The sequence below is a fragment of the Microtus oregoni genome, unplaced genomic scaffold (genome assembly GCF_018167655.1).
Source record: "Microtus oregoni isolate MIOR12 unplaced genomic scaffold, Mior012 000094F_ref0000399, whole genome shotgun sequence".
Taxonomy (NCBI): domain Eukaryota; kingdom Metazoa; phylum Chordata; class Mammalia; order Rodentia; family Cricetidae; genus Microtus; species Microtus oregoni.
In genome coordinates this window covers 210981-237574 of record NW_024544707.1, presented here as the reverse complement: position 1 = coordinate 237574, position 26594 = coordinate 210981, and the positions used below count along the sequence as shown (strand labels likewise).

At 41.4% G+C, this 26594-nt stretch overlaps 1 protein-coding gene across 3 annotated transcripts; it reads left to right on the top strand.

The window, feature by feature from the left end:
• The first annotated feature begins 3184 nt into the window (after positions 1 to 3184).
• LOC121442693 (THUMP domain-containing protein 3) lies at positions 3185 to 25741 on the top strand. Of its 3 annotated transcripts, none has more exons than XM_041644300.1 (10): positions 3185 to 3254; positions 4275 to 4563; positions 6778 to 6855; positions 11496 to 11969; positions 15761 to 15891; positions 19284 to 19353; positions 22160 to 22275; positions 23867 to 23977; positions 24565 to 24688; positions 25156 to 25741. In XM_041644300.1, exons 2-10 carry the CDS (start codon positions 4306 to 4308, stop codon positions 25306 to 25308), a joined length of 1515 nt encoding a protein of 504 aa, XP_041500234.1. In that variant the 5' UTR covers positions 3185 to 3254; positions 4275 to 4305; the 3' UTR covers positions 25309 to 25741. The 3 variants fall into 3 exon arrangements, with proteins under 3 accessions (XP_041500234.1, XP_041500235.1, XP_041500236.1); XM_041644301.1 differs by having other exon boundaries at positions 3218 to 3281; XM_041644302.1 differs by lacking the exon at positions 3185 to 3254 and adding an exon at positions 3335 to 3562.
• The last annotated feature ends 853 nt before the right edge of the window (positions 25742 to 26594 follow it).

The following is a 26594-nucleotide window of genomic DNA, read 5'->3' as shown; positions in this document are numbered from 1 at the left end:
ATTATGATTAGAATTTAGTAATCGTGTCTTATTTTCACTCTGAATTTGTGTGTGTGTACACAAGCCATAGCTCCACCAATACTGAAGGTCAGAGGACACCTGCGGCAGCTGGTTCTCTCCCCACACCATGCGAGTCTGGAGGACTGAACTCAGATATCAGGCATGGTGACTGAACCCCCACCTGCTGAGCCATCTCACCAGCCAGTTAAGAACATCATTTTATCATGTGGTTGGCAATACGTTAATCTCATGGAAGTCTCCCCACAATTCTAGGAGGAAAGAATAAGTTTGCATATGAAGAAACCGTAGGTGAATTTCACATAAGATCCAACTTCCTCCATCCATATAAACTTGCTATTTTATTAAAATGTGTAATTCAGTGTCTTAGTATATTTATGATGGTGTGTAACTTATCTTTACTACGTAATTGCTCATGAGAACATGCTCATCCCCAGAAAACCCAATGACCTTTGCTTATCACCTCCATTTCCCCTCATAACCATAAGCAACACTAATCTGCTTTCAGACTCTACATAGTCACCTTTTCTAGACACTGAAAATAAACGAAATTGCACTGTGGTTTTTCTGTGATATCTCTCTCTCGCGCGCGCGCGCGCGTGTGTGTGCGTGTGTGTGTGTGTGTGGACTGGAACTATAGCCTCTACAAACTTTACATTTGAAGAGGAATATAAGTTACAAACTTGCCATTTGAAGAGGTATATACCTTACTGTTCATTTACAGTTCCCTAATGATCAGTGTATCGACCATCATCTCACTTACTTATTGATCATTTGCGTATCTTTTTGGAAAGCTCTGATGCAAGTCCTCTGATGCAAGCAAAAGAGAAGTTACAAAGACCCTAGAAGCAAAAGGAGCCTCTTTCTCAAGAGCTGAGAATCACAAATTCAAAAACAATTAGCAACTGCTTGAGCCTTTTCTCCTTTCCCACCTATAAACCTATAATTTTCTAGGATTCCCATCAGAAACTCCAATTATAGTAAAGAGCATGTCCTAACTCCTTGTACGATACTTGCGGCTTCTGGTTTATCAGATTGTAATCCCATCCAAGGCACTTCCGAAACATCCTATAATCTCATTTATGAAAAATAAAAAGGAATAAGCTTTTCTTTTTATTTGATATGTAACTTCAGAGCCACTAAGAGTTAAGTTACTCATAACTCCTAGGCCTAAAATCTATGCTAAAACTGTATTTAATAAGGTGTGTTACTTTTTGAGAAGCTGATACCCATGCTCTTGGGTGAGCTTTACTTTTCCCTTGAGTGTGTCTATCCCCCCTGCCCAAAGGGTTCCCTGGCTGTCCTGGAACTCACTCTGTAGACCAAGATGGCCTCAAATTCACAGAAATCCACCTGCCTCTGCCTCCCAAGTGCTGAGATTAGGGCATACACTACCACCTCCGGGCTTTTTTCTTCTCTCTCCTTAAACATTTATTTATCAGGGTGGGGCCCTCATGTCACACATGTGGAAGTCAGGGGCAACCTGTGGGAGTCTGTTCTTCTAGCATGTGGGTTCTGGGGATGGAATTTAGATGGTCAGGCTTGGTGGCAGACACATTTTACCTACTGAGCCATCTGTCATAAACTACAACATGATTTATACTGGCCGGTCCCAAACTTTTTCCTGCATCCAAGCCTAGAATCTGGTTTTACCTTATTCATTGTTCCTGCTGATAGGGACAGTGTGGCACCATGTCTCTGTTGTTGGTGCAGTCACTAAAACCTTAACTAAAAAAAAATTAGTTGGAGGCGGGGAGGGGGGCCCCCAGGGAGGGTGTATGTACATATCGTTCATGTGGTGTCACAGTATCCTTGGAGGCCAGACTGGAGTGTGCGAGTCCCTGGAACTGAAATTACAGGCAGGCAGGCATTTGTGAGTGGCCTTATATGGGTGGGTGCTGGGAACAAAACTTGAACCTTTTGGAAAGGCAGGAGTTAAACACTGAGTCCTCTCTCCAGCACCTTGCTTTAAAATCAAAAACAAAACAAAACAAATCAGTTGTCTCCTTTTGTTGAATTTCCTTTTTAAAATGATGTGTTTGAACCGGGTGGTGGTGGCACACACCTTTAATCCTAGCAGAGACCGGTGGATCTCTGTGGGTTCGAGGTCAGGCTGGTCTACAGAGCAAGTTCCAGGAGAGACTCCAAAGCTACACAGAGAAACCCCATCTCCTAAAAACAAAAATATTTCATTTGGGGCTACTGAGACGTTTTAGAGGGCTGATACTCGCTGCCAATCCTGGTGACCTGAGTTGGATCACTAGGACCCACGTGGTGGAAGAACCAGTTCCTGCAAATTGTCCTCTGACCTCAGGTGTGGCACATATGCTCTCACCCCATACACAGGAAATAAACCAACTAAATTATAAAATGTAACCTTTGAAATATAAAGAAAAAACATGAAATACACAATAGTGTAGTAACAGTCAACATAAAAATGCAATATAAAAACTACAGACAAGGCTGTGGGCTATTTTCTAATTACAGCCCAGCTTGATTGCCCTTTGCAGAAACCAAGCAACATACTCTACTCATATTTAATCCCAGCACTCCGGAGGCATAGGCAGCGGCAGTAGATTTCTGTGAGTTCCAGGCCAGCCTGGTCTACATAGCAAGTTCCAGACCAGCCAGGGCTACATATAGATTCCCATCTCAAAAATAAATTCTGCCGGGCAGTGGTGGCGCAGATCCTTATTCCCAGCACCCGGGAGGCAGAGACAGGAGGATCTCTGTGAGTTCGAGGGCAGCATGGTCTACAGAGCGAGTTCCAGGACAGGCTCCAAAGTTAAGAGAAACCCTGTCTCGAAAAATCTAAAAAAATAAAATTAAATAAATTCCAAGCAAAAACTTCCATGCAAGAAGGATGGTGACAGATAATCTCTTTAGTTCTAGTTCCTCTCACTTTAAAACGGTAATCAAGTCATAGTCCCATGCTTGACGCAAAAAACTTAGGAAAGACAGAGCAGCTAACGCAACGTCAGCTACGGCTACGCCCTCCACAGAGGTTACCTCGGGACAGGTGACCCGCCGGCAGTCCTTCCTGTTCCGGTTCAGAACGCAGCCAACCGCGCACAGCTTTATGCGCACACTCCTCTCAAAACCAGCCCACCCCGAGCGCGGGAGAGCCGTGACCCCAAGGTCTGACTTCCGTTTCCGGGGAGGCAATGCGGCTTCCGGCGGCGTGCCCCGAGCGTGCTCGCAGGTGCGGCCGCCGGAAGGGTCTGTGCTTGCAGCCGGTAACTGGCCCGGGTGGGAGTGGCCGGGTAGGCGGGATGGAGGGAGGGCGGCGGCGGTGACTTAGTGTCAGTCGGGGCCGGGACGGAGCCTCTGGCTTCTGGCTGGGCTTCATCGAGGGTGGGAGTGGGAGACCAACTTCCCTTCCAGTCTGAGCCACCTATCAAACTCTCCAACCTGTAGAAGGTGGAGGTCTTTAAACGACGGCGAACAGGGACACGGTGGTTATCTCTGTAGCCTGTCCTTGGTACAGCAAAGGGACGGCAAATGTGTTACTTAAGTTACAACTCCTTTGTAAATCAATTGGGAGGTATGGGACTTCCATCACGGTAACCTTTCTTCAGCCCCTTCAATCGACACAAACTTACCGGAAGTTTGTTTTATTAACTTCAGATATTTCCAAGACTGGATGCACATCATTGAATCTCAGCGTCATCTTGTAGCGAGCTTTCAGATCTTTGTATTTTAGATAGGGAAAGTTGAGTTAATCTTTGTTAAATTCACACTGCTCGCGGGACTAGAAGGAGGAAAGTAGACACCCCACCCACACATTAAAATGTTTGGTCCTGTGTTATTCTCATTAAAATCTTCCAACTTTGAGAAAGATTCGTTTCCAGCTTGAGGCTGTGCAGGATTAACTTGCTTTAGGGTCATTTGGACCTGGGAGTGTGGGAGGCAAGAATTCAAACTCTCAGAATCGCCAAAGCCTGACATTCTGAACTGGCAGCCGGAAGGACAAGATGGGAGGATTTCTGTTTTTATGTTAACAAGTAATAGTTGTAAGATGGTGCTTGCCAGCACAGGTGACCCCCAAACCAAACACTGCACGCCGTGGAAATGCTTTGTGTCCTTTCCTCTTACGTGCCCATATATTGCTTGTTTAATCATGCCTCACTGCCTGCAATCCATGCCCTTATTTATACTACAGTTTTAATTCTAGTACATACATTTGAAATAGGAAAATAGACTGGGATTTATTTATGTTTTGTTTTTGATTTTCCTTTTCTGTATTGCCTGTAAAGAGGCGTTAGGCCTTTTAGAAACATTTCCGCCATGTCTGACACTCAAGAAGCTACCAACCAACTCCTGGATATGAACCTTCTTGAGGAGAGCGAGAAGCCTGTGCCCGCAATGAAAGGTGGCATCAGAAGTGAGTCTGAGCATCTCCAGGTCACTATTGGAGCCACTGTACCCACTGGCTTTGAGCCAACAGCTGCAGATGAAGTGAGAGAGAAACTGAAGTCACCATGCAGAATCAGCAAAGACCGGGGCAAGATATATTTTGACATTGCAGTGGAAAGTCTGGCTCAGGTTTGAACAAGATGGTGTTTAAATTAGTCTCTTAACTTCTTGGGTTTTTTGTTTCGTTTTGCTTTTTGTTTTTTTGCTTTTTGTTTTTTCGAGATAGGGTTTCTCTGTAGCTTTGGAGCCTGTCCTGGAACTAGCTCTTGTAGACCAGGCTGGCTAAAACTCACAGAGATCTGCCTGTCTCAGCCTCCCAAGTGCTGGGATTAAAAGGCATGTGATACTACTGCCGGGCTAACTTGATAGTTTGTTTTGTTTTGTTTTGTTTTGTTTTCAAGACAGGGTTTCTCTGTAGCTTTGGAGCTGATCCTGGAACTTGTTCTGTAGACCAGGCTGGTCTTGAACTCACAGAGATCCGCCTGCCTCTGCCTCCTGAGTGCTGGGATTAAAGATATGCACCACCAACACCCAGCTACACTTGGTTATTTTTTGGTTACTTTTCTAGTTTGTAGACTCCCTTGGGAGTCCTTTGCTTTGGTCTGCTCAAAGTATCAGAGTTTTCTGTTGGTATACTGATTTGTGAAATTGACTGTATGTTTTAGTGTACAGTTAATGTTTATAATGTCATTATAATGTATATTCAGCTTAGTACATTTTAGTGTGAGTTTTACTCTGGTGTAGAAGTGATCATAGCATTTCCTGATGATTGATCACCAAAATGAAATATACATGACTGTCTATGACACATTTACTTTAGCAGAAGTTGGGTAAGTACGAAAGCAGAGGTTTTCCATTTCATCTGTATCAGAGGCATTCTTGATCAAAAGTAATTACGCATTACCGCAGGTGAGAAGTAGAGGCCAGAACTGACATCCAGTGTAACAAAAGCTACACGATTTCTCAGTACCTCACAAGAGACATGGGCATATATTATTGTCTGGAGTTTTTGTTGTTGTTGTTTTTGGTTTTGTTTTTTAGCTTGCCAGTGTATCCCAAGCTTATAGTAGGCACCCACAAATATTTGTAGTATTTGTTGGTACACAGGTATTTGGTTGATGCCCTCAGCAGTTTTGTGAAGATTGGGCACTATTACTCTTTTAATCATTAGGTTTAAGAAGAAAGGTAGCTTGTCTTCAGTAACTCAGTCATCAGAAAACAAGAGCTTAAACACCGGGCTGGAGAGATGGCTCAGAGGTTAAGAGCATTGCCTGCTCTTCCAAAGGTCCTGAGTTCAATTCCCAGCAACCACATGGTGGCTCACAACCATCTATAATGGGGGTCTGGTGCCCTCTGCTGGCCTGCAGGCATGCACACAGACAGAATATTGTATACATAATAAATAAATAAATAAATAAATAAATAAATAAATAAATAAAGAGAAAGAAAGAGCTTAAACCCCATGTGGTTTTTTGGGGAGGTAGAAGGTTGAAACAGAGTCTCAGGTAGCCAAGGTTAGCCTAACTTCACTACACAGCTGAAGGTGACTTTGAACTCCTGTTCCCCCATGCTCTGCCTCTAGAGTGCTGGGACTACAGGCTTGCACTTGTACATCCAGCTTTCAAATCCCACGCTCTTTGCCACTGCAGTACACAACATACCACTGCAAGCCATGACAAGTCTGATTGATAAAGCCCATGTATTATGTTTTTCCCTTCTCCAAACCAGTGTTGTTGCCTGCATAACTTTATCTCACCAGCCCTGTCTCTGGAGAAAATCAGGAACTGATGAGCAACCAAAGAGTGGAACCTTGAGGATGGGGAAATTTTTCTCTTCTCCAAACTGGTGTCATTGCCTCTTTGACACTTCAAACTATCTCACTGGCCCTCTCTCCTGGTAAAAGCAGAAACTGATAGGTTACCGAAGAAATGGATGGGAAAATTCTTAAATATAAAATACATTTATGAACTGGGTGGTGGTGTTGCACACCTTTAATCCCAGCATTTCCGAGGCACAGGGAGGCAGATCTCTGAGTTCAAGGCCAGCCTGGTCTACATAGCAAATTCCAGGCCAGCCAGGCCTATGTAGAGAAATCCTGTCTCAAAACAACAACAAAAATATAGATATGAGGTGCTTTAAAACTATGCCGACAATCCCGGTACTGGAAGACTAAGGGGAATTATGAGCTTGAGGCAACCCAGAACAATCTAGCAACACCCTATCTCAAAACAACATTTTTGTACCTTTTCCTCTTTTTTTCTTTTTTAATCTTTAACTGTAGATAGCTGTGTTATTCAAAAGTATTTACAGAAATTTGTTTCTAACATTGGTTTTCTTCTCTAGGTTCATTGTCTGAGATCCGTTGATAACTTGTTTGTGGTTGTTCAGGAATTTAAGGATTACCAGTTCAAAAATACAAAGGTGAGCTGTTGGAGCGTGGCAGCTGACTCTGTCATCCCTCCCAAAGAGCTTGTTTTCTCTTGTTTACTACCTACCTGTTGGTAGCTTTGCTATTGGTTCGTTTACAATGGTAAGAACAAGACAAGAGCCTTGCACATACCAAATACGTGATCACAACAAGTCCATTAAAATTCAGAAATCTCTTGACACCCATCTCAAAAGCTGCTTTTAAAGGTCAGTGTTTTTAAAAAGTCTGAAATTATAGGAGGAAAAGTTGACTGGAGAGACTTCGATTAGCTTGACCTATAGTACATATAATTTAAAACTAGAATTGCTTCCAGCACTTGAACAAAAGAGAGCATAAGTAGCATTACTGCCCCATTTTGCTTTGGTCCTGCTTTAGCTTCGTGTTTTGAAGTGAAGCCAAAGCAACATTTAATACCCTTCCAGTCGTTAGGACAACAGCTTTGTCTCCAGCCACTGTTTATCATCTGACTCTTAAATATTCTGCTGCTGTTTAATCTGAAGGTTGGAAATAGGTCTCAGTTACACTTTTAGGTTTTTCCCTACATCTCTTTCTGGCCAGGTTTCCAGAATCAAGTGCTTAAAACTTTTTCTGTCAATGTTATTATATTAATGTCTAATTTAGAGATAATCTTTCTTAAAAGAACTGAGGTATGCTGTCTAATTTTCTGGTCTTTATTAATTTTCCAGATTATTTTGGATAGCCAAAGTATTCCTAAATCAATCAGACTGATCTGGGGGAGAAAGGGAGCTTAATGATAAAGCACTTCTTAGAGCCAAGTAAAAAATTTAAATAGCAACAAAAAGGCTAAGGGAACCAGCAGCCTAAAAAAAAATTCAGACAGCTCTAAAAGAATATCCCCTGAAAATAGCTCAAAATCTTATTACCTACAAAAATAACTTCCAACACTTAGAAACACTGATATCATAATCCTTTGGATTCATTTCTTTCTTTAGTGCTGCCCTTGGGGTTGATCCCTGACCTTTGCGTCCTAAGTGAGCACTCCCACTGAACTACATCCCCACCCTCTTGAGACTTCTTGTAGCTACTACCAACTGAGTGAAAACTAAAAAGAAAAAAAAAGGAGCAATCTTTTGAAAAGTTATGCTGCTAAGTATTTGAGAATTTTGAAGGTCAGTTTTATGCATGAATAAATGTTATTGGGCATTAGAAAAAAATTTGTCTTAAATTCTCTTGCCTTTAAATTGTCAGGATAGTATTAAATTTATTAAATGTTTAGATTTTTATCATCTTAAAATTTGTATCGTTGAGGAAGTCCTGATATCTAATTAGAGGTGAATTTGGTTGTTGTATAGATGTACATGAGCTAACCTTTAGAGTTGCTTTGGAAATCAGTATGAGAAGGGTTCTTGAGAGCAAAGGAGATCACTGTTGGAAAAGCACCTACTGCCCAAGCACAAGGACTCAAGTTCAGTCCCTGGTGCTGGCATAAAAGCCAGGCACGGCAGTGTATAGCTGTTACCCCATTGCTGAGGGATAGGAAAGAGTACCCCAGTCTCTTTAGCCAACCAACCTAGCTGAAAGATCCTGTCTCTTTCTTTGTTTAATAGATTTTTTTGAGACAGGAATTCTCTGTGTAGCCCTGGCAGTTCTGTAACCTGCTCTGTAGACCTTACTGACCTTGAACTCAGAGGTCTGCTTGGAGATCAGGGATTAAAGGCACGCGTTTACCACACCTGGCTCTTGTGCTATGTTTTAAAATAGTTTAGCACTTTTATATATGTATTCTAGCAATTAGTTTTATAAATACAACTTGGTATTATCTATCTAATCTACCATTTCCATCTACTTTTTTTATATCTCTGCTATTGTTGCAGATGAAATTATCATGTTTTCCCTATTTCCACTCCATTCTGATTTTAGTGTTTAACTTCCTCAGTGTTGGACCTGTAAGTATACTTTATCAGCTTGTGCTCTGTCCTTTGACCTCTAAGTATAAGAGATGAGGGTTGTAGCAATCTTAAATTACTTCTCTTTCCTATTATGTGCTGATGTGTAATTTTGCTTCTGTTTATAGTCACAATCCACACTTTGTTTTTTAGTCTTAAAGCTAATGAATAAAGGTGTATTTCTTTTCTTCTTCTTTTTTTGAAGGATGAGTTTTTTTTCTGTAGCCCAGGCTAGGCTTGCATTTGAAGAGATTCTCCTGGGATTGTTAGGATAAGCCCCTATATCCTGGCTGTCTTATTATTTTTAATGCCCCGAGTTGAGGGATGTTTATTTTCTATGTTCTGTTAGCTGAAGTATAAACAAGTCGTCTTCCTTTCTAGAAAAAGCGTGGTAGTCAGTGTTCATTTTCTTCTAGCAATAAATGTTGTGAAGAGTCTTGATAAATATTTCTCCCTTACTGCTTTCTTGTTTTTGTGTGATGATGTTCAACTCTTTAAACTCTGTAAACTCCTTCCATCTCCTGGTGACTCACCTCATTTCCTTTCTGCTTCTAAGTCTGCTTAATTTGGATGTCATTGTCTTTTTTTTTTTCTTTTTTCTGACTTTAAATAATATTTCTTAATGCTGTTCTGTGGTGACTTCTTCCTCTGCTATTTTTTCCCTGTTTTGTTTCCTTTCCCTGCATCCTTTTGTTTACTTCCTAAGCTCTGTGTTGAGAAGTTTTGAACTTCCTCACACATGAATGAGGCAGTTCCTCTCTGACCTTTGTAAGGGAGTCCCAAGGGTGAGACCCTGAGGGTTTTCCAGAACAAGAGCTGTCCCCAAACTGACTGGGGATAAACAAGTCTTTTCTTCCTTCCTTTTTTCTCTTTTATTGTTTTATTGAAGTATAAATTTTATTCCACTGAATGAATTGTCTTAATCTTTACTTCCTCTCTGGCCTCATGGGAACAGAGGCTTTGGAGTTCATCAAGCAAAACACACTTAACTCTTTTTTATTTATTTATTTTTTTTTTGTTTTTCTTTTTTTTTTTTTTTTTTTTTGGTTTTTCGAGACAGGGTTTCTCTGTGGTTTTGGAGCCTGTCCTGGAACTAGCTATTGTAGACCAGGCTGGCCTCGAACTCACAGAGATCCGCCTGCCTCTGCCTCCTGAGTGCTGGGATTAAAGGCGTGCCCCACCACCGCCCGGCTTTTTTTTGTTTTTTCGAGACAGGGTTTCTCTGTAGCTTTGGTGCCAATCCCAGAACTAACTCTTGTAGACCAGGCTGGCCTCGAACTCCCAGAGATCCGCCTGCCTCTGCGTCCCGAGTGCTGGGATTAAAGGCGTGCGCCACCACCGCCCGGCCACACTTAACTCTTATCAATGAACTGTAGACAAAAATACTTGAAAAAGTAGCATGCTGACTGCTAGATTGGAGTATAAAATGTGACTGAAGTGACTGAGAAACAGATTATTTCATTTCCTAAAGGTTTTGTTCAGAAACAGAATCTCACTGCATCCTGGCCTGGAAAGGACTTGATAGACATGGCTGGCCTCAAGTTCTCCGTGATCCAGCTGTCTCTGTCTGGGATTAAAGGTGTGCACCGCCACACCTGGCTTCTGGAGCTTTAAGTCGTTTAAACATCTATACTGTAGTTGTTTATATAGGTTCTACAGCTCTGTTCGGCTAGTGTTTGCTCTGTTGGATAGCAGTCTTCTGTACTTGGAATTTCAGTATCATCAGTCACTACTTTGTTGTTTACTCCTGCAGTACTAGCAGTTGAATTTAGGACCCTGTACTCTGTACCACTGAGTGATATCCCTGACCCTCTTACTTTTATTTTGAGGTAAGGTGTTAATAAGTTATCTTGGCTGGCCTTTAACCTACTCTGTAGCTCAGGAAAGCCTGAACTTGCAACTTTGCCTCAGGTTCCTTAGTAGCTGGAATTACAGACCTGTGCCAATAAACCCACCCTGGCAGCTGTATATTAACCACCCTTTATATGCCTCTGCTGTTGTAGGTGTGTGGCCTATAGCAAAGGTCAAGGTAATTTGGGTCTTTCCACCATACACTTACAGGAGTGGCCTTGCTAGTAAACAGTACATAAACCTAGTAACTATAGATCATGCTTAGTACTGTAGTCAAACTGGAAGAGAAGAATTTGACAGGGCAGGTACCACCAAATTTATTTCTTAAAAATAACCATATGAGCCAGGTGTGGTAGTGCACACTTTAATCCCAGCACTTTAGCAGCCAGAGGCAGGTGGAGCTCTGTGAGTTCTAGGCCAGCACAGTCTACAGAGCCTATTCAAGGACATATTTCACAATAGCCAGGACTATAGAGAAGAGACCCTATAACAAAAAGATAATCATGCTGTTTACAAATCTGGACAGATGACATTTTTAAACCTCTATAATCTTGTTCAAATTCAGAACATCTGAAAGGAAGCCTTAAACTGGTTGTCTTCTACCCGTCTACTGCTGTCCTCCCGTCCCCACAGGCATTCCTCGGTGCTGTGTCTGACCTGCCTTCTCTATTGCCCTTTAGTAGCGTGATGTTTCTATATCCTTGCTCATCATTTACACTGGGACTTCCTTAATTGCAGGCATTATTTTCCCCTTTGTTTCTGCACTCCCACCCCTCATCATAAGGACTCGGAGCTGTATGTAAAAAAAGTGGGCATCTATTTGTTCAGTTAAATTGGTGAGAAATGAAAGGGCTTCATTCTCCATTTCTTTGCAGGAAGAAGTTCTAAAGGACTTTGAAGAATTGGCTGGAAAGCTCCCATGGTCTGACCCTTTAAAAGTCTGGCAGATTAACACCAGTTTCAAGAAGAAGAAAGCAAAGCGCAGAAAGGCAAGTCAGAGTGCAGATCAAGAGAAGGCCAGCTGTGGCCAAGGAGACAAAGCAGAAGAGAAAGGCGGTAAGAAGCTTTCCAGCAGCACTTCAGAATCACATATCTTGGACTATTATGAAAATCCAGCCATCAAAGAAGAAATATCAACCTTAGTGGGCGATGTCTTGGCATTTTGCAAAGATGAGACTGGTGAATGCCTAAGAGAAGAAACTGAGCCACAAGTCCAAAAGTTTAGAGTCACCTGCAACAGAGCAGGAGAGAAACATTGCTTTACCTCAAATGAGGCTGCGAGGGATTTTGGGGGTTCTGTTCAAGAGTATTTTAAGTGGAAAGCTGATATGACCAACTTCGATGTAGAGGTGGGTATTAGTGTTGACTGATCATTATGGCTGTAATGGGGCAGGGAAAATGGCTCAGTGGGTAAAGCGCTTGCTGAGCAAGCATGAGAACCTGCGTTTGGATCCCTAGCACCCACACAAAAGCCGAAAACGAATGTGTGCATGTTAACTCTAGCACTGAGAGGTAAACAGGCAACACCATAGAGCTTGTTCGGCAGTCCAACCGAAACAAGACCCAGGTTCAGTGAGAGACCCTGTCTCAAAAATAAGGTAGGATAGTAAAAAGACACTCAGTGTAAAATGGTTTCCGCACACTCACACACAGAAGAGAAAACAGGTTCTCATATATCTGTAGAATTTCCAGACTAACCTAGTAAAGGGACAGTAAAACAGTGGCCACAGAGCTAGGAGGATGTAGTTAGGAATAGCGTGGCCTATGGAGGGATAGGTATAGACTGAAATTTTTACTCTGAAACTCTAGAATTGGACAAGATTATCTCTTTGAGCCTCTGTTTGCAGTGGAGCCAATAATAGTATATACCTTGAAGGTCTATACTACAGAAGCCAAACGAAATAATGACTTAAAGAGTTTGGTATAGTATATTGGTATATGCTAAGTGCTCAATGGACAGGTGGTCAGAACTCAAGTAATGGCGGCACGCGCCTTTAATCCTAGCACTCAGGAGGGAGAGCATCTTTTGTGAGTTCAAGGCAGGCCTGGTCTACCTAGTGAGTTCTGGGACAGCTAGGACTATGTAGAGAGCCCGCCTTGAAAGCCCCTCAGGTGTGCACTGTCTCTGTCTCTGAACTCGGCATCACCATGTCCAGTAGAAGATGAGTCCTTTTTATAAATTGTGCTGGACTCAGACCCAGGACCTAGTACATAGTAGACAAACACTCCGCTTCCAGGACCTTGTACATAGTAGACAAACACTCCGCTTCCAGGACCTTGTACATAGTAGACAAACACTCCGCTTCCAGGACCTTGTACATAGTAGACAAACACTCCTCGGTATCTACACAGTCCTCTAATTTTTAAGCTAGGAATTTTCTACATTATGTGGACTTCTAGATTGTATATTTACCTAAAACTTACTTTTATCTTAATTGCAGAGTTTTGCTGCTAAATCATATTGGAATCTAATTTTCAGACCCTCAAGTCTGGGTTTAGGGCTTAATCCTCAAATGAAACCAGCTCTGCTTTTTAAAGTCGGCTAGGTTCTCAAAACCCAATGCCTCCTGCTAGCTTGATTACCTTGTGACTACTGGGTGACTAATGTGCATAATAGTAATTTGAGTTCCTTACATTTCTGGTGCCTCATATAGGTCCCTAGCAGTTGACATTTTACCAAGAAGTCAATTTCTGTTGCTTTTGGGTTACTTAAATCTGGGGCATGTCACTTTCTTTGTAACTTTTCTTTAAAAACATGTCAGACTAGTACAATTCCCCATTCCATACTCCCTTACACAGCTGCCATGAGAGTGAATAGGCTGAAGAAGAGCCATGTCCAGAAACTAGCACAGTCACACAGAGAACAAATCATGGAGCTACACTGCCTGGGTTAAATTGTAACTCGGGCCCTTGTGCAAAGGGCACATGAACTGCTGTCTCTGTGTCCTAGGCTCGGAGGGGCTCATAGGAAATGAGGCCATGCGAGGAAGATGTGTAGAGCAGGGCCGTGCATGCTGGAGTGTCAGCTCTTGACTGCTGATGCTGACAAATCTGTGATGAGGACATTCTAGGGAAGATTAGGGAACAGTTTTATCTTCATAGAATATTTTTGAGTTAGGAAAACTAGGACAAAGACAGTCACTAGACATTATATAAAAATACTAAGAAAACCATAGCTAATAAAGCAAACATGTCAGTGTCAGCTCTGGAGAAAGGTGTGTTCGAGAGTCTGCTGCGGAAGAGGGCTTGTTGCACTTGCATATGTTTGAAGCCTTCCCAAAAATTGGAGTAATTAAAAAAAATAAATGTAGTTAAGTGTGGTAGCATATGCCTTTGACTGAGGAGACAGATGGGCAGATCTCAAATTTGAAAGCTGGTCTGGTCTATATAGTGAGTTCCAGGACAGCAAGAATGCATAGTGAAACCCTGTCTTGTTTGTTTATTTTTTCATTTTTCCCCTTCTTGGTTTTTTGAGACAGGGTTTCTTTGTAACACTGACTGTTTAAGAACTCACTCTGTAAACCTAGCTGGCCTCGAATTCAGAGATCTACCTGCTTCTGCCTCCCAAGTGCTGGGATTAAAGTTGGATGCTAACACTGCCCAGTGAAATCCTGTCTTAAACAAAATAAAAGAACAATAACACACACTCACACACACACACATACTGATATTTTAAAGCCATGTCATGAAAATATGTTAATATAATAAAAACTAGGAGATAATCTAATGATAGCCAGTTTGTATATAAATAGAGTAAAAAGAACATATTTTAAAATTAAATCAAAATAGAATATACATAAATATATGTGTATATATTTTATTTTTGTGAAATTCAAAAATGATACAACTAATTTATAATAGTAGTGGTCAGATTAATGATCACCCTGCATGTTGACCAGGAAGGAAACAAAGGGAGCCGTCTAAAGGGTACTGTATATAGGGCAAGCTCCCTGAAACATATATATCATTAGGATTTACATACCTCCAGGCTCATGAAATGGCTCAGTGGGTAGTCAGACTTGTCACCAAGGCTGCTGACCTGAGTTCAATTCCTAGGACACATGGTGGATGTTGTCCTCTGGTTTCCACACTCAGGCCATGTACGCACACATACACATAAATAAATAAATGAATGTCATGCACTTTATAGTAAGCATGCGAAGCGTAACTCAGAAAGTTTGTGTGGGCTGGAGGGATGGCTCAGTGGTTAAAAGAATTGGCTGCTCTTTCAGTGGGTACAGGTTTAATTCCCAACGTCCACATGGCAGGCAACTCACAATTGTCTGTAGCTCTAGTTCCCGAGGTCTTCATAGACACCAAGTGTGTATATGATGCACAGATACACGTTCAAGCAAAATACTCATACATAAGAAATAATTTTTTTTTTTTTTTGAGACAGGGTTTCTCTGTAACTTTGAAGCCTGTCCTGGAACTAGCTCTTATAGACCAGGCTGGCCTCGAACTCACAGAGATCTGCCTACCTCTGCCTCCCGAGTGCTGGGATTAAAGGCACGTGCCACCCCAGCCCAGCAAAAATAAAAAATTTCTAAATTGAAAGTTTTTGTGCATGGTGGTTGTATATGTCCAAGCCACACCTGACTTTTCTGTGGGTACTGGGGATCCAAACTCAGGTCTTCATAATTACAAGTACTCTCTCCACTGAGTCATTTCCCCAGCCCTGTATAAGAAAGTTGTTTTGTTTCTGTTTTATCTTTAAACTTCAAAAAGTCTTAATGAGGTAGACATCTATCTCGTACTTGTGATCCCAGCATTTATGAGGCAGAGGCATGAAGATTTTGCGTTCAATACAGCTAATTTACATAAGAAATTCAAGCCAGTCTTGACTCTGAAATCCCGTTTTATTTTATTTTTTTAAATTATTTATTTTGTTGTTGTTTTGTTTCAGACTGTGTCTCTTTATCTACTCCTGGCTGTTCTGGAACTCACTATGTAAGCTAGGCTGGCCTTGAACTCAAGAGAGCTCCACTGCCTCTGCCTCCCAGGTGCTGGGATTAAAGCACTTGGAAGGCAACACCACACCCAGCAAAGGCCCTGCTTTAAAATTAAAAAAAAAAAAAAATCTTGGCAATAAGTGCAGTTTGAAGAATGCCAACTATTTCTTTTATCAAATTTAATGTAGGTTCTCCTGAACATCCATGATAATGAAGTCATTGTTGGCATTGCATTGACAGAGGAGAGTCTCCATCGCAGAAATATTACACATTTTGGACCAACAACTCTTAGGTCAACTCTTGCCTATGGGATGCTCAGGTAACAGAAGGGGATTTTCTATCTATATTGCAGTGGACACTTTGCTCTGCATCTTGCCTAAAAGCACCCATTTTCTAAAATAATATTTCTTGGTTAAGACACAAAGTTGCCTGTTTCCTCTTCAGTATTCAGTGTTGGCTTAGATGGTGTGTTAGTATTGATTATAGTGTGAGAGTCGTAGCTTCGTGTGTGTCTTCAGTTGAAAAAGGATATTCTTTTTTTTTTTAATATTTATTTATTTATTTGTTATGTATGCAATATTCTATCTGTGTGTATGCCTGCGGGCCAGAAGAGGGCACCAGACCTTATTACAGATGGCTGTGAGCCACCATGTGGTTGCTGGGAATTGAACTCAGGACCTTTGGAAGAGCAGGCAATGCTCTTAACCGCTGAGCCATCTCTCCAGCCCGAAAAAGGATATTCTTTTACAGGAGATAGAGCTAGATTTGCTAGGCTTTGTGTTTATACAGTGAAGTAGACAAGGAATCCTTAAAATGTGTAAATGACTACAGAACTTGTGCTGAGTGAAGCTGTTGCAGTGCAGCACAGGCCAGCTTGGTATCGTGAGAGCTGGGATCCTAGACTCACCACTTACTGATATTTTTATATGTTACAATGGCAGCAACCCAGGGATCATCATGGGACTTTTAGAAAGGCAAGGCAAGCAACTGTTTTCTGTTGTCATTTTTCTGTTATTCCTGTTTGCTGTCTTAAATAAGAGTTTTCCCTCTCTAAACTTGATTTCAAGATTGCAAAATGTGTTTGACATGGGACTCTAAAGATTATTCATGTGCTCAATTTGGCAGTACATATACAAAAAACTAAAGCAGTTCAGAGATTAGCAGGCCCTACATAAAGATGACAGATAGATTATGTAGTTTTCTATATAAGCAAAAAAGAAAAAGAAAAAAAGATTTAGTCTGCTGGAGAGATGGCTCAGAGGTTTAAGAGCACATGCTGCAGAGGACCTGAATTTGGTTGCTAGCACTCAGGTTGGCAGACAGATGATAATGACCCACAACTCCAGCTCCAGGGGATTCAAGCCTCTGTCTTCTTGTCTACAGTTCAGCATTTGCAGGCACATATCTACCCACACAGGCACACATACACATACTTTTTTAAAAATAGAGTGGTGGGCCGGGCGGTGGTGGCGCACACCTTTAATCCCAGCACTCGGGAGGCAGAGGCAGGCGGATCTCTGTGAGTTCGAGACCAGCCTGGTCTACAAGAGCTAGTTCCAGGACAGGCTCCAAAACCACAGAGAAACCCTGTCTCGAAAAACCAAAAAAAAAAAAAAAATAGAGTGGTGGCTGATTGTGGGGTTGTAGAGATGGCTCAGCAGTTACTAGTTCCTGCTGTTCTCTCGGAGAACCAGAGTTCAATTCCCAGCATCTATATCTGGCAGCTTACAACTGTCTTTAATTCCAGCTCAATACCCTCTTCCAAAATCCTCTTCTGGCCTCCATGGGTACCTGTACACATGTGCATGTGTACACACGTGTGCAGTACACAGAGAGATACAAATACATACACATTGGTAAAAAAAATATTAAAAAGTTTGGTTTATGAACATTGGAGGCAGAAACAAAGATTGCCTTTTTTTATACAGTGCCTGGCATGTCCTAATGAGTCATATAAGTTTATTTCCTTCCTTTCTAGTTTTTGCTTCCTCTTTTATTCTGGTCATGTGTGAATTCATAGTTCCTCACAACTGGATATGAAGTTGATAACAGAAAATTTAAAAGAAATACTCCTAAATTTCATTCATTGAACAGACATTTATTATCTGCCTCCAGCTGTAATTATAGAAACCAGCATACAAAGATTTATTTTGGGTGCAAGTATTAAAAAGCTAAACAGAATTTAAAATGTGATGATTGGGCTGAGGAAGCAGCTCCGTACAGTTTTTGCACATAAGGGCCAAGTTTGACCTCCCAGCAGCACGTGTGCCTGTCATTCCAGTACCAGGAGCAGACACAGGAGGATCCCTAGGGCTCTCTGAGCAGCCTGTCTAACTGGATCTGTGAGCTCCAAGTTGTGAGGGACCCTTTCTCAAACACTGAGATGAAGAACAATTGAGAAAGATGCACAGCCAGGCATCTTTCTCACCACTCTGCGGGCAGAGAGGCAGGCGGATCTCTGTGAATTCAAGGCCAGCATGGTCTACAGAGTGAGTTCCAGGACAGCTAGGGCTCTGTAGAAAGATCTTCTCTCAAAAAACTAAAACCAAAGAGTGAGAGAAATGCTCAGTGTTGACCTCTGACCTTCACGTGCATGTAGGCAAACACAAATGTGTACACATGTGCACATATACACACGAAGTGATAATTATGCTGAGAACAGGGTGGTTGGGGAGATGAGCAGAAAATTATACCAAATTCACAAAAAGTCTTGAAAGCCATTTCAAGAAAGGTAGAAATTGTGGGGCTGGAAATTGGCATAGCACCATAAGAGCACTGGCTGCTCTTCCAGAGATCCTGGGTTCAATTCCTAGCACTAACATGGTGGCTCACAATTGTTTGTAACTCCACTTTCAAGGGACCTGATCCCTCTCCTGACTTTGACAGGCACTGCTCATCTGCAATCCAGATATGCATGCAGGCAAGACATCCATACACATAAAGGTTAAAAACTAAGAAGGGTAGAAACTAGATGATAGAAAACACAGGAGACTGCTTTTCTCTCATTTGAAAGCTTCTGGGCTTCTGCTCAGCTCAGCCATGCATGTGGCTGCCCACCATTTAAATATATGTACCTCCATTTGCACATGACTAGCTCACACACCCAGGGCTACTTGCTCTTTATTCCAGATTCCTAAGAGGATTTGAGTGACGTGTTTTGATCAGATGCCCAGTCATGGCCCATTAGCAATGACTGACATTACAGGCTTGCCTAAGAATCTGTCTTAGGAGGGAGATCGTTAGCATTCATGGTGCAAGATCTTAAAAAGAACATGAAAATGTTAGAACAGATGACACTTAGTGACCTGAGGATTGGTGCTACACAGAGGAGGTAAGTAACACGTGAAGTTATTCACAGTGACCTGTAGTCCTGACTGTCACCTCATACGGGGCCTAGGAAAATGTGTCTTTGCATCAGTTTGTTAAATGGTAATGGGGATGTTACAAGGATTCAGTGAAATGACACGTGTATAAAGGTAAAGCAGTTATTTTATCTTAAAGATGTTATCTCGAGAATTAAACCACATTAAGTTTGAAACCCAAAGCCTTGTACACATAGGTGAACACTGCTACTGAGTGCTAGCCATAGGCTGACTTTAGATTATAGATTGCTGCTCCTTCATGCCTGTGTCCTAACCTTTAGGAATCCCTATTGTGGAAGCCTCAGCTTTTGGCTGATCTCACATGTACTGAATTGTTTTCTCCCTCCAGGCTCTGTGAACCTAAACCTACTGATGTAATAGTGGATCCAATGTGTGGAACAGGGGCAATACCAATAGAGGTAATAATCCCTATTTATTTTTCCATATGCAAGTGATAATATCATTTATTTCAAACAGGAAGTGCCATACAACTAGATAGTCAAATTTTCTGGATGACAGAGGAGCTGAAAATGACAAACTGATAAATCCTTTTTCTATGATCGATGAGCCACTAGATTGAAGAGCAGAGGCTAACGGAAGGTATCATAAACTGGAGGAAGTTGGTTTTCCTCTCCATATAATTAGAGGTTCCTGGAGTGAACAAGTTTAGTTATGAAAAGGAGAAACCAGAGTTGTAGCTCAGTGCTGAGGTAGTTGCCTGGCATGCCACAGATCCTGGACTTGATCCCCAGCACTGCAAAACAAAACTAGAAAAACCCACCACCTATGAACATTTTTTATATTTGTTTGTTTTGAGACAGGGTCTCACTGTGTACCTGTGGCTGGCCTCCAACTCACCGAGATTTATCCATCTTTACAAGGATTAAGGCTACAAACTACCATACTCAGTCTTTTTACCTGTTTTTTCTTTTTTTAAACATTACTTTACATATTTTGGAAGTCTGACAAAGCTACATAACCAGTGCCCTGAAATAATTTTCAGAATTACTGCTTCACTCATAAAACATAAAGAAGGCACTGGGCAGCCGTGACCCACGCTTTTGATACTAGCACTTGGGAAGCAGAAACATGTAGATATCTGAGTTAGAGGTTAGCCCCTGTCTACAGAGTGAGTTCTAGAACAGTCAGGGCTACCCAAAGAAACCCTGTCTTTGAAAAACAAAACAAAAACAACAACAACAAAAAAAAAACCCAAAACACAAAAAAACTACAGAAGGCAAAATCAGAACTGGGAAGATTTTTTTATTCATTATGATTTTTAACCTTTTTGAGGCAGGGTCTTGGTATGTAGCACAGGCTGGCCTTGAATTCAAAGCAGTCCTCCTGCCTTAGCATCTCCCAAGTGCTGGTATTGCAGGCATGAGCCACCACACACAGTGGAAAAGGAATCTTGTATGTAGAAAACTGTTGAGATTGAATCACAACACCTGTATGTCTGTAAGTGATTGACAGGAAGGAGCTCACAGTAAAATCACTTAAAGGTTTGTGTGAAACATGGTGAAACATTCCCGACTATATCAAAACCAGTGAAAAGAAACTGCACATAAGTACCACAGATTGTGTTGAGTGGGCAGAAATGGAACGGATGAGCAAGCCCAAAGCAACCCACAGAGGGAAAAATAATCCAAAGTGTAATTAGAGAATCTTTGGTCTGACTTTGATCAGGAGTTGAGATCAAGAGAAAACCACGTGGTCTGCATGTTGTGAAGCAGACTGGTGTTGGCTGGGGAGTGACTGCTGCTGAGATCTGAACCCGAGAGCTTAGTTATGGTCAAGAGTTCTGGGAAAGCCGGGCGGTGGTGGCGCACGCCTTTAATCCCAGCACTCGGGAGGCAGAGGCAGGCGGATCTCTGTGAGTTCGAGACCAGCCTGGTCTACAAGAGCTAGTTCCAGGACAGGCTCCAAAACCACAGAGAAACCCTGTCTCGAAAAAAACCAAAAAAAAAAAAAAAGAGTTCTGGGAACAAAGCTGTACTTCTCCAGCATTAAACTACGTCCTTTCTATGCAATACCAGGTGAAGTTACCATGTGTCCAGAAACATACAATAGAAACAGACATGAGAATAAAAGTGGGGGAAAAGCCAATCTGAGCCATTTCCATGTTAAAGTAGGCATGAGAGCACCATTGTAGAAAGAAGCTTTAGCTGAGAAATGATGGAAATCGTGAAGGGTCTGTGAACAGATGTGTTCAGTTTCAAATATCTGGCCTAGAATATGCTGAGATTTAGAAGTAATGTAACATGCAGCCTGAGGTAAGATATCCAAATTAGATTAAAAGTTTAAAAGAAAGATGGTTGGCAAAGATTCTTACTCATTAGAGCCATATCTCCAGTGGGTAAGAATCTCCTGAGAGACCTACTCTGTGGGTTCCTTCTGTATTCCTACCTGGCCAGTTTCAGGCATACTTGAACATTCCTTTTGTTTGCAGTCATTGTAGAATAATAGACTAGAATATGTCATCACCCTCAAGGGCCTGGGCAAATACAAAGTTAGTGCTGTATTCATGCTTGCATGTCTTCATGGCAGAAACTGTACTACTATAGTGTGTCAATGCTTGGCATTTATATTCTGCTGACATTTTTTTACTTAACTACAAAATCCTTTAAGAAACAAATGGTGGTTATCTTTTAAAGCTAAACTCTCACAATCCAAGAGTATAGGTCTAATTAGTTTGGTTAATTTTGGGGGGATGGGTTGGGGTTCTGAGACAAGGTTTCTTTATATAACAGTCCAGGCTGTCCTGGAATTTGTTTGGTATACCAGGCTGGCCTCAAACTCAGAGATCCACCTGCCTCTGCCTCCTGAGTGCTGGGATAAAAGGTGTGCACTACCACTCCCGGCAGTTTCATTAAGTTTTTAAAATCATGTTAACTTAGGGAATGTAGTCTCTTGTATGCACCAGCCTTTGCTGCGTAGTGACTGAGTAAAATAATAGACCTATGCTGAAGGAGTTGCCAGATTACGTGGAAGACAGAGTTGATAGACATAGTTAAAAGTGGGACAAGTCAGCAACAGAGGTACCCAGAGTGCTTCTGGAGCTGATATTGATGTCACAGTGGGTGACACTGGAGCTACATCTCCAGTGGGTGAAAAAGAACAGGGAAGTCCTTTCTGTTGGCTCGGTAGCCATGTTATTGAACATTGACCATAATGACTTACCCTTTAATTGTCTCTTGTGGCATACGTAACATTCTTGTCTCATAGGGTGCTACTGAGTGGTCTCACTGTTACCATATTGCTGGGGACAACAACCCACTGGCAGTGAACCGAGCAGCAAATAATATCTCATCTCTATTGACTAAGAGCCAGATTAAAGATGGGTAAGTTTAACTTCAGAGACTGCATTCCATATTTGCGAGTCACTCTCCATACTGCCTTAGAATTATCGTTCATTGCCAGTGCTTTGTGGCCTCTCTATAACTTTATGAACAATGTGAGAGACACCACCTAGCTTACTGAACATCATTTATAATTAACTACATTTTTCATTCTTTACTCCAATTTTATTTCTCCTTTTTTCTTAATTATTTTTATGTCCTTTTTCCAAATAGTACAGTACAGTATAGATTTATTATTTAGCAAAGGTCACATCCTATAACTAGGTCTTACCTTGAACTCACTGTATAGCACAGCTGGCCTCAGACTCAAGAGTTATCTTCCTGACTTTGCCTCCCAAGACTGGGATTGTAGACATGAGCTACCAAATCCAACTATTTACATTTGTAGTACATGAGTACATTCATTTTAATGTCACAAATTTGAAAATACTCTTAATATGTTTACATAGTCCATTTTAAATGACTGCACAACATTCCATCATATAGAACTATTACAATTCATTAAGCTTTTTTCTAAAATGATGTGTGTTAAGCCAGGTTGTAGTAACACCTTTAATCCCAGCACTTGGGAGGCAGAGGTAGGTGGATTGCCATGACTCTGAGATTAGCCTGGTCTACACAGTGAGTTCCAGGACAGCTGGGACTACAGAGAAAACCTATCTTGGGACTACAGAGAAAACCTATCTTGAAAAACCAAAAAAAATAAATAAAATAATGTGACGTGAAAGAAGCATGAAAGCCATTCACCTAACTTCTAGATTACCAGTGGCCCTGACTTGTGGCCTGGCCTATTTCTGTTTGTTAAGTGTGGGCCTGGGAGTGTCATGCAGCTGTGCCATGGTGCGGAGGTCAGAGGACAACCTGTGCAGTCAGTTCTCTTCTTCCTGCTCTGGGTGTCAGCCTTAGTGCCAGGCATCTTTGCCAGCTGGGCCATTTCTCTGGACATTTAAACACTTTTTTACATGTAAACTCATTTCCCCTGATGCTTTTTAAAATTGTATGAACCCTTACATCCAGCCTTAACCATTTAGAAAGCTTGTATTTCAGTTATGGCTATATTTCTTCCTACACTACTGTAACATTTTTTTTTTTAAGAAAAATGATTTTAAAAGTTTTAAAATGCTGCAGAATTTTTTTTTACATTTATTTATTTGTGTGTGGGCACAAGAGTAGGTAGGGGTGATTGCTGGGCAGTGGTGGGGCACACCTTTAATCCCAGCACTCGGGAGGCAGAGGCAGGCAGATCTCTGTGAGTTCGGGGCCAGCTAGTTCCGGAACAGGCTCCAAAGCTACAGAGAAACCTTGCCTCAGATAGATAGATAGATAGATAGATAGATAGATAGATAGATAGATAGATAGATAGAGATAGATAGATGGATGATAGATGGAAGATAGGTAGGTAGGTAGGTAGATAGATAGGTAGGTAGGTAGGTAGGTAGTAGGGGGTGAGAGGTCAAACCAAAGGATTTAGTTCTCTCCTTCTATGTGGGTCCCAGGTCATCGGGCTTAATGGCAAATGCCATCTCATTAGCCTGGGAGAATATATTGAAGTATCTTTCCTTTGTCTCCACAGAAAAACATACTGGGGTTTGCCCATTGATGCTGTGCAGTGGGATATATGCAACCTCCCACTGAGAACTGCTTCTGTGGATATTATTGTAACAGATATGCCATTTGGAAAAAGGTAGAATTGGGTTTTTATCTTTTTAAATGGAGTTTGATTTCACCTGTAATTTCTGTTTGTCTTCTCAGTCAGAAATATGTACCGTAATTCATTTCATCCATTGTTCCATTACATTATCCTGTTTTACATTATAGGCTGAGGAGCACGTGCTTCTTGGGACAGATTTCTCTACTCAGTGGTTTGGCTCATGTAATTTGCTTGTTGTCTTCACTAAGTTACAGTTGTAAAAATGGAAAAAAAGTACATCTGGTAGTCCCAGCAATCCAGAGGCAGAGGCAGAGGCAGAGGCAGACGGATCTCTGTGAGTTCGAGGCCAGCCTGGTCTACAAAGTGAGTTCCAGGACAGCCAGAGCTGTTACACAGAGAAATCCTGTCTCGAAAACTAAAAATCCGTCACAAAAAAATGTTGAAAGAAATCTTTGAATATTTGACTAACATAGCTTCCTTTAGTGGCACAGAATGTGAAAGATCAAAGCTCTGGCCTCTAAAAGATGACTTCTTCATACCTTGGATTTTGTTCTTGTTTCATCTAAGAAACTACCCATTTACCTTTTGCAACAGTTTATACTTAACCTTTTTTTTTATAGGATGGGCTCCAAGAAGAAAAATTGGAATCTATATCCAGCTTGCCTTCGGGAAATGAGCCGTGTCTGTAGACCAGGGACAGGCAGAGCTGTACTGCTTACTCAGGACAAGAAATGTTTTACCAAGGTACTGAACATGAGAGTTAAAAATCTCAGCTTAAGGTAACTTTAGGATTCTTAAAAGAAGGGTTGGGCCCTAGTGCCTGAATATGGGAAAAGCCTCAGAGCTTTGCTGGCCAGCCAGTGTAACCATTCAATGAGACCTTTCCTTACTGCACACCCCCATACACATACACCCCATACATCCCCTGCCTGTATTTGCACCAGATGTATGCCCCGTACCCTCAAAGGACAGAAGAGGGTATTGGATGGATCTCCCTAGAATTGGAGTTAATAGTTTTGAGCTGCCACATGGGTCCCAGAAACTGAACCCAGATCCTCTACAAGAACAGCAGTGCTCTTAACTTCTGGGCCAACTCTGCAGCCCATAGCCCATAGCATCACCCATAGCATTTCTTAAGTGGCAAAGATTCCAGGTTAGTTTAAAAGCAGACTGGCAGCCTAATGACTTTTATGCTTTTTTATGTGTACTAGGCATTATCTGGAATGGGACATTTGTGGCGAAAGGTCCATACGGTCTGGGTGAACATCGGGGGCCTTCATGCTGCAGTTTATCTTCTAAAACGCACAACTCAAGTCTTTATTCATCCTTCAGAACAAGATGGAGAAAGACACCCTCCTTGGTAAAAGGAAAAATGAAGAGGACTGTAGTATTTAAAGTTCCTATTGCTGGACATGCAGCATAAAGAACTTGCTTTGGAAGAAAAATAGCAGAAAAGTAACTTAGTATTACGCTTTTTTGTTAACAAGGTGAAGAAGGTAATGGTAATTCCTGAGAGGCCTACATTTCTTGGCTTCTAGGTTTGAGAACACTTCAGGCCATGTTCTGTCAGCTGTGCAGCCTACTGTTCTGTAGCCTAAATTCTTTATGACACCCTCAGAAACTAAAGCATCCCTGCAGACCTACAGTTTACCATCTGCCTTAAAATAAATACAACCAAAACAGGACATTACTAAGTAGTAGAAGCGTCAGTAGAAGTATGGGACCAACAAAGCCTAATAAAAGTAATTTTTCTTTTAGTATATGTATTACTTTTCAAAGCCCAATAAACAAATAATAAACTAATCCTGTTAGTCTTTGTGGGGGGCTAATGTGTGTTGTTATTCCTGCCTAGCTCATTGTTCAGTTGTACCAAATCCTTCCTCAGTTAGTACTTTGGGAAATGAAATAACCTCAGCCCTGCTTGAGCTTTGATAGGAAGTTATTTTGGGAGTCTGGCTTCATTCAGCTTAGATTTTCAGTATGATGTTTCTATTTAGAATAAAGGACAAAGTACTTCTTTTCTTTGAAAACAGAATCCACATTGACAGCATAGTCAGTAGCCAATTGGCTTCTTGGAACTACTCACTAGAGAATGAACTGAATGAATATTATGAAATTTGTAAAGGTTTTATGCCCTAGATGGCCATTTTTGCAATTGGCAAAATACATTATTGGTTTAACATAAACTTAAAATCCATCTTTGACAAAAGAAACCATTTAAATCTCAAAAGTAAGCTGGTCAGAGCCAGAATGTGCAAGGGTAGTTAACTATTTTCATCACCATTTACCAAGTTCCTGATATAGTATTTCCCAATGAGCATTTAATATTTACTGAACAAATCAACTAGTTTGTTGTTTTTTTGGAGACAGGGTTTCTATATGTAGCCCTGGCTGGCCTTGAACTCACAAAGATCCAACTGCCTCTGCCTCCTCAGTGCTGGGAAAGGCATGTGCCAGCACTGCCCGGCCTGAACTAGTACTTTTTATGCTAAATTCTCAACTAATACACCAGATTTTTGCTTGATTCATCACAAAAAAACCTGACTGAAGACACTGCAAATGCAGTGAGCACTGCGTCTTCATCTCTGGTTAGTAAATTGCTAGTCTGGTTACTAGAATAAAAAAAATGAACTATGAGCAGCTTCCCCCA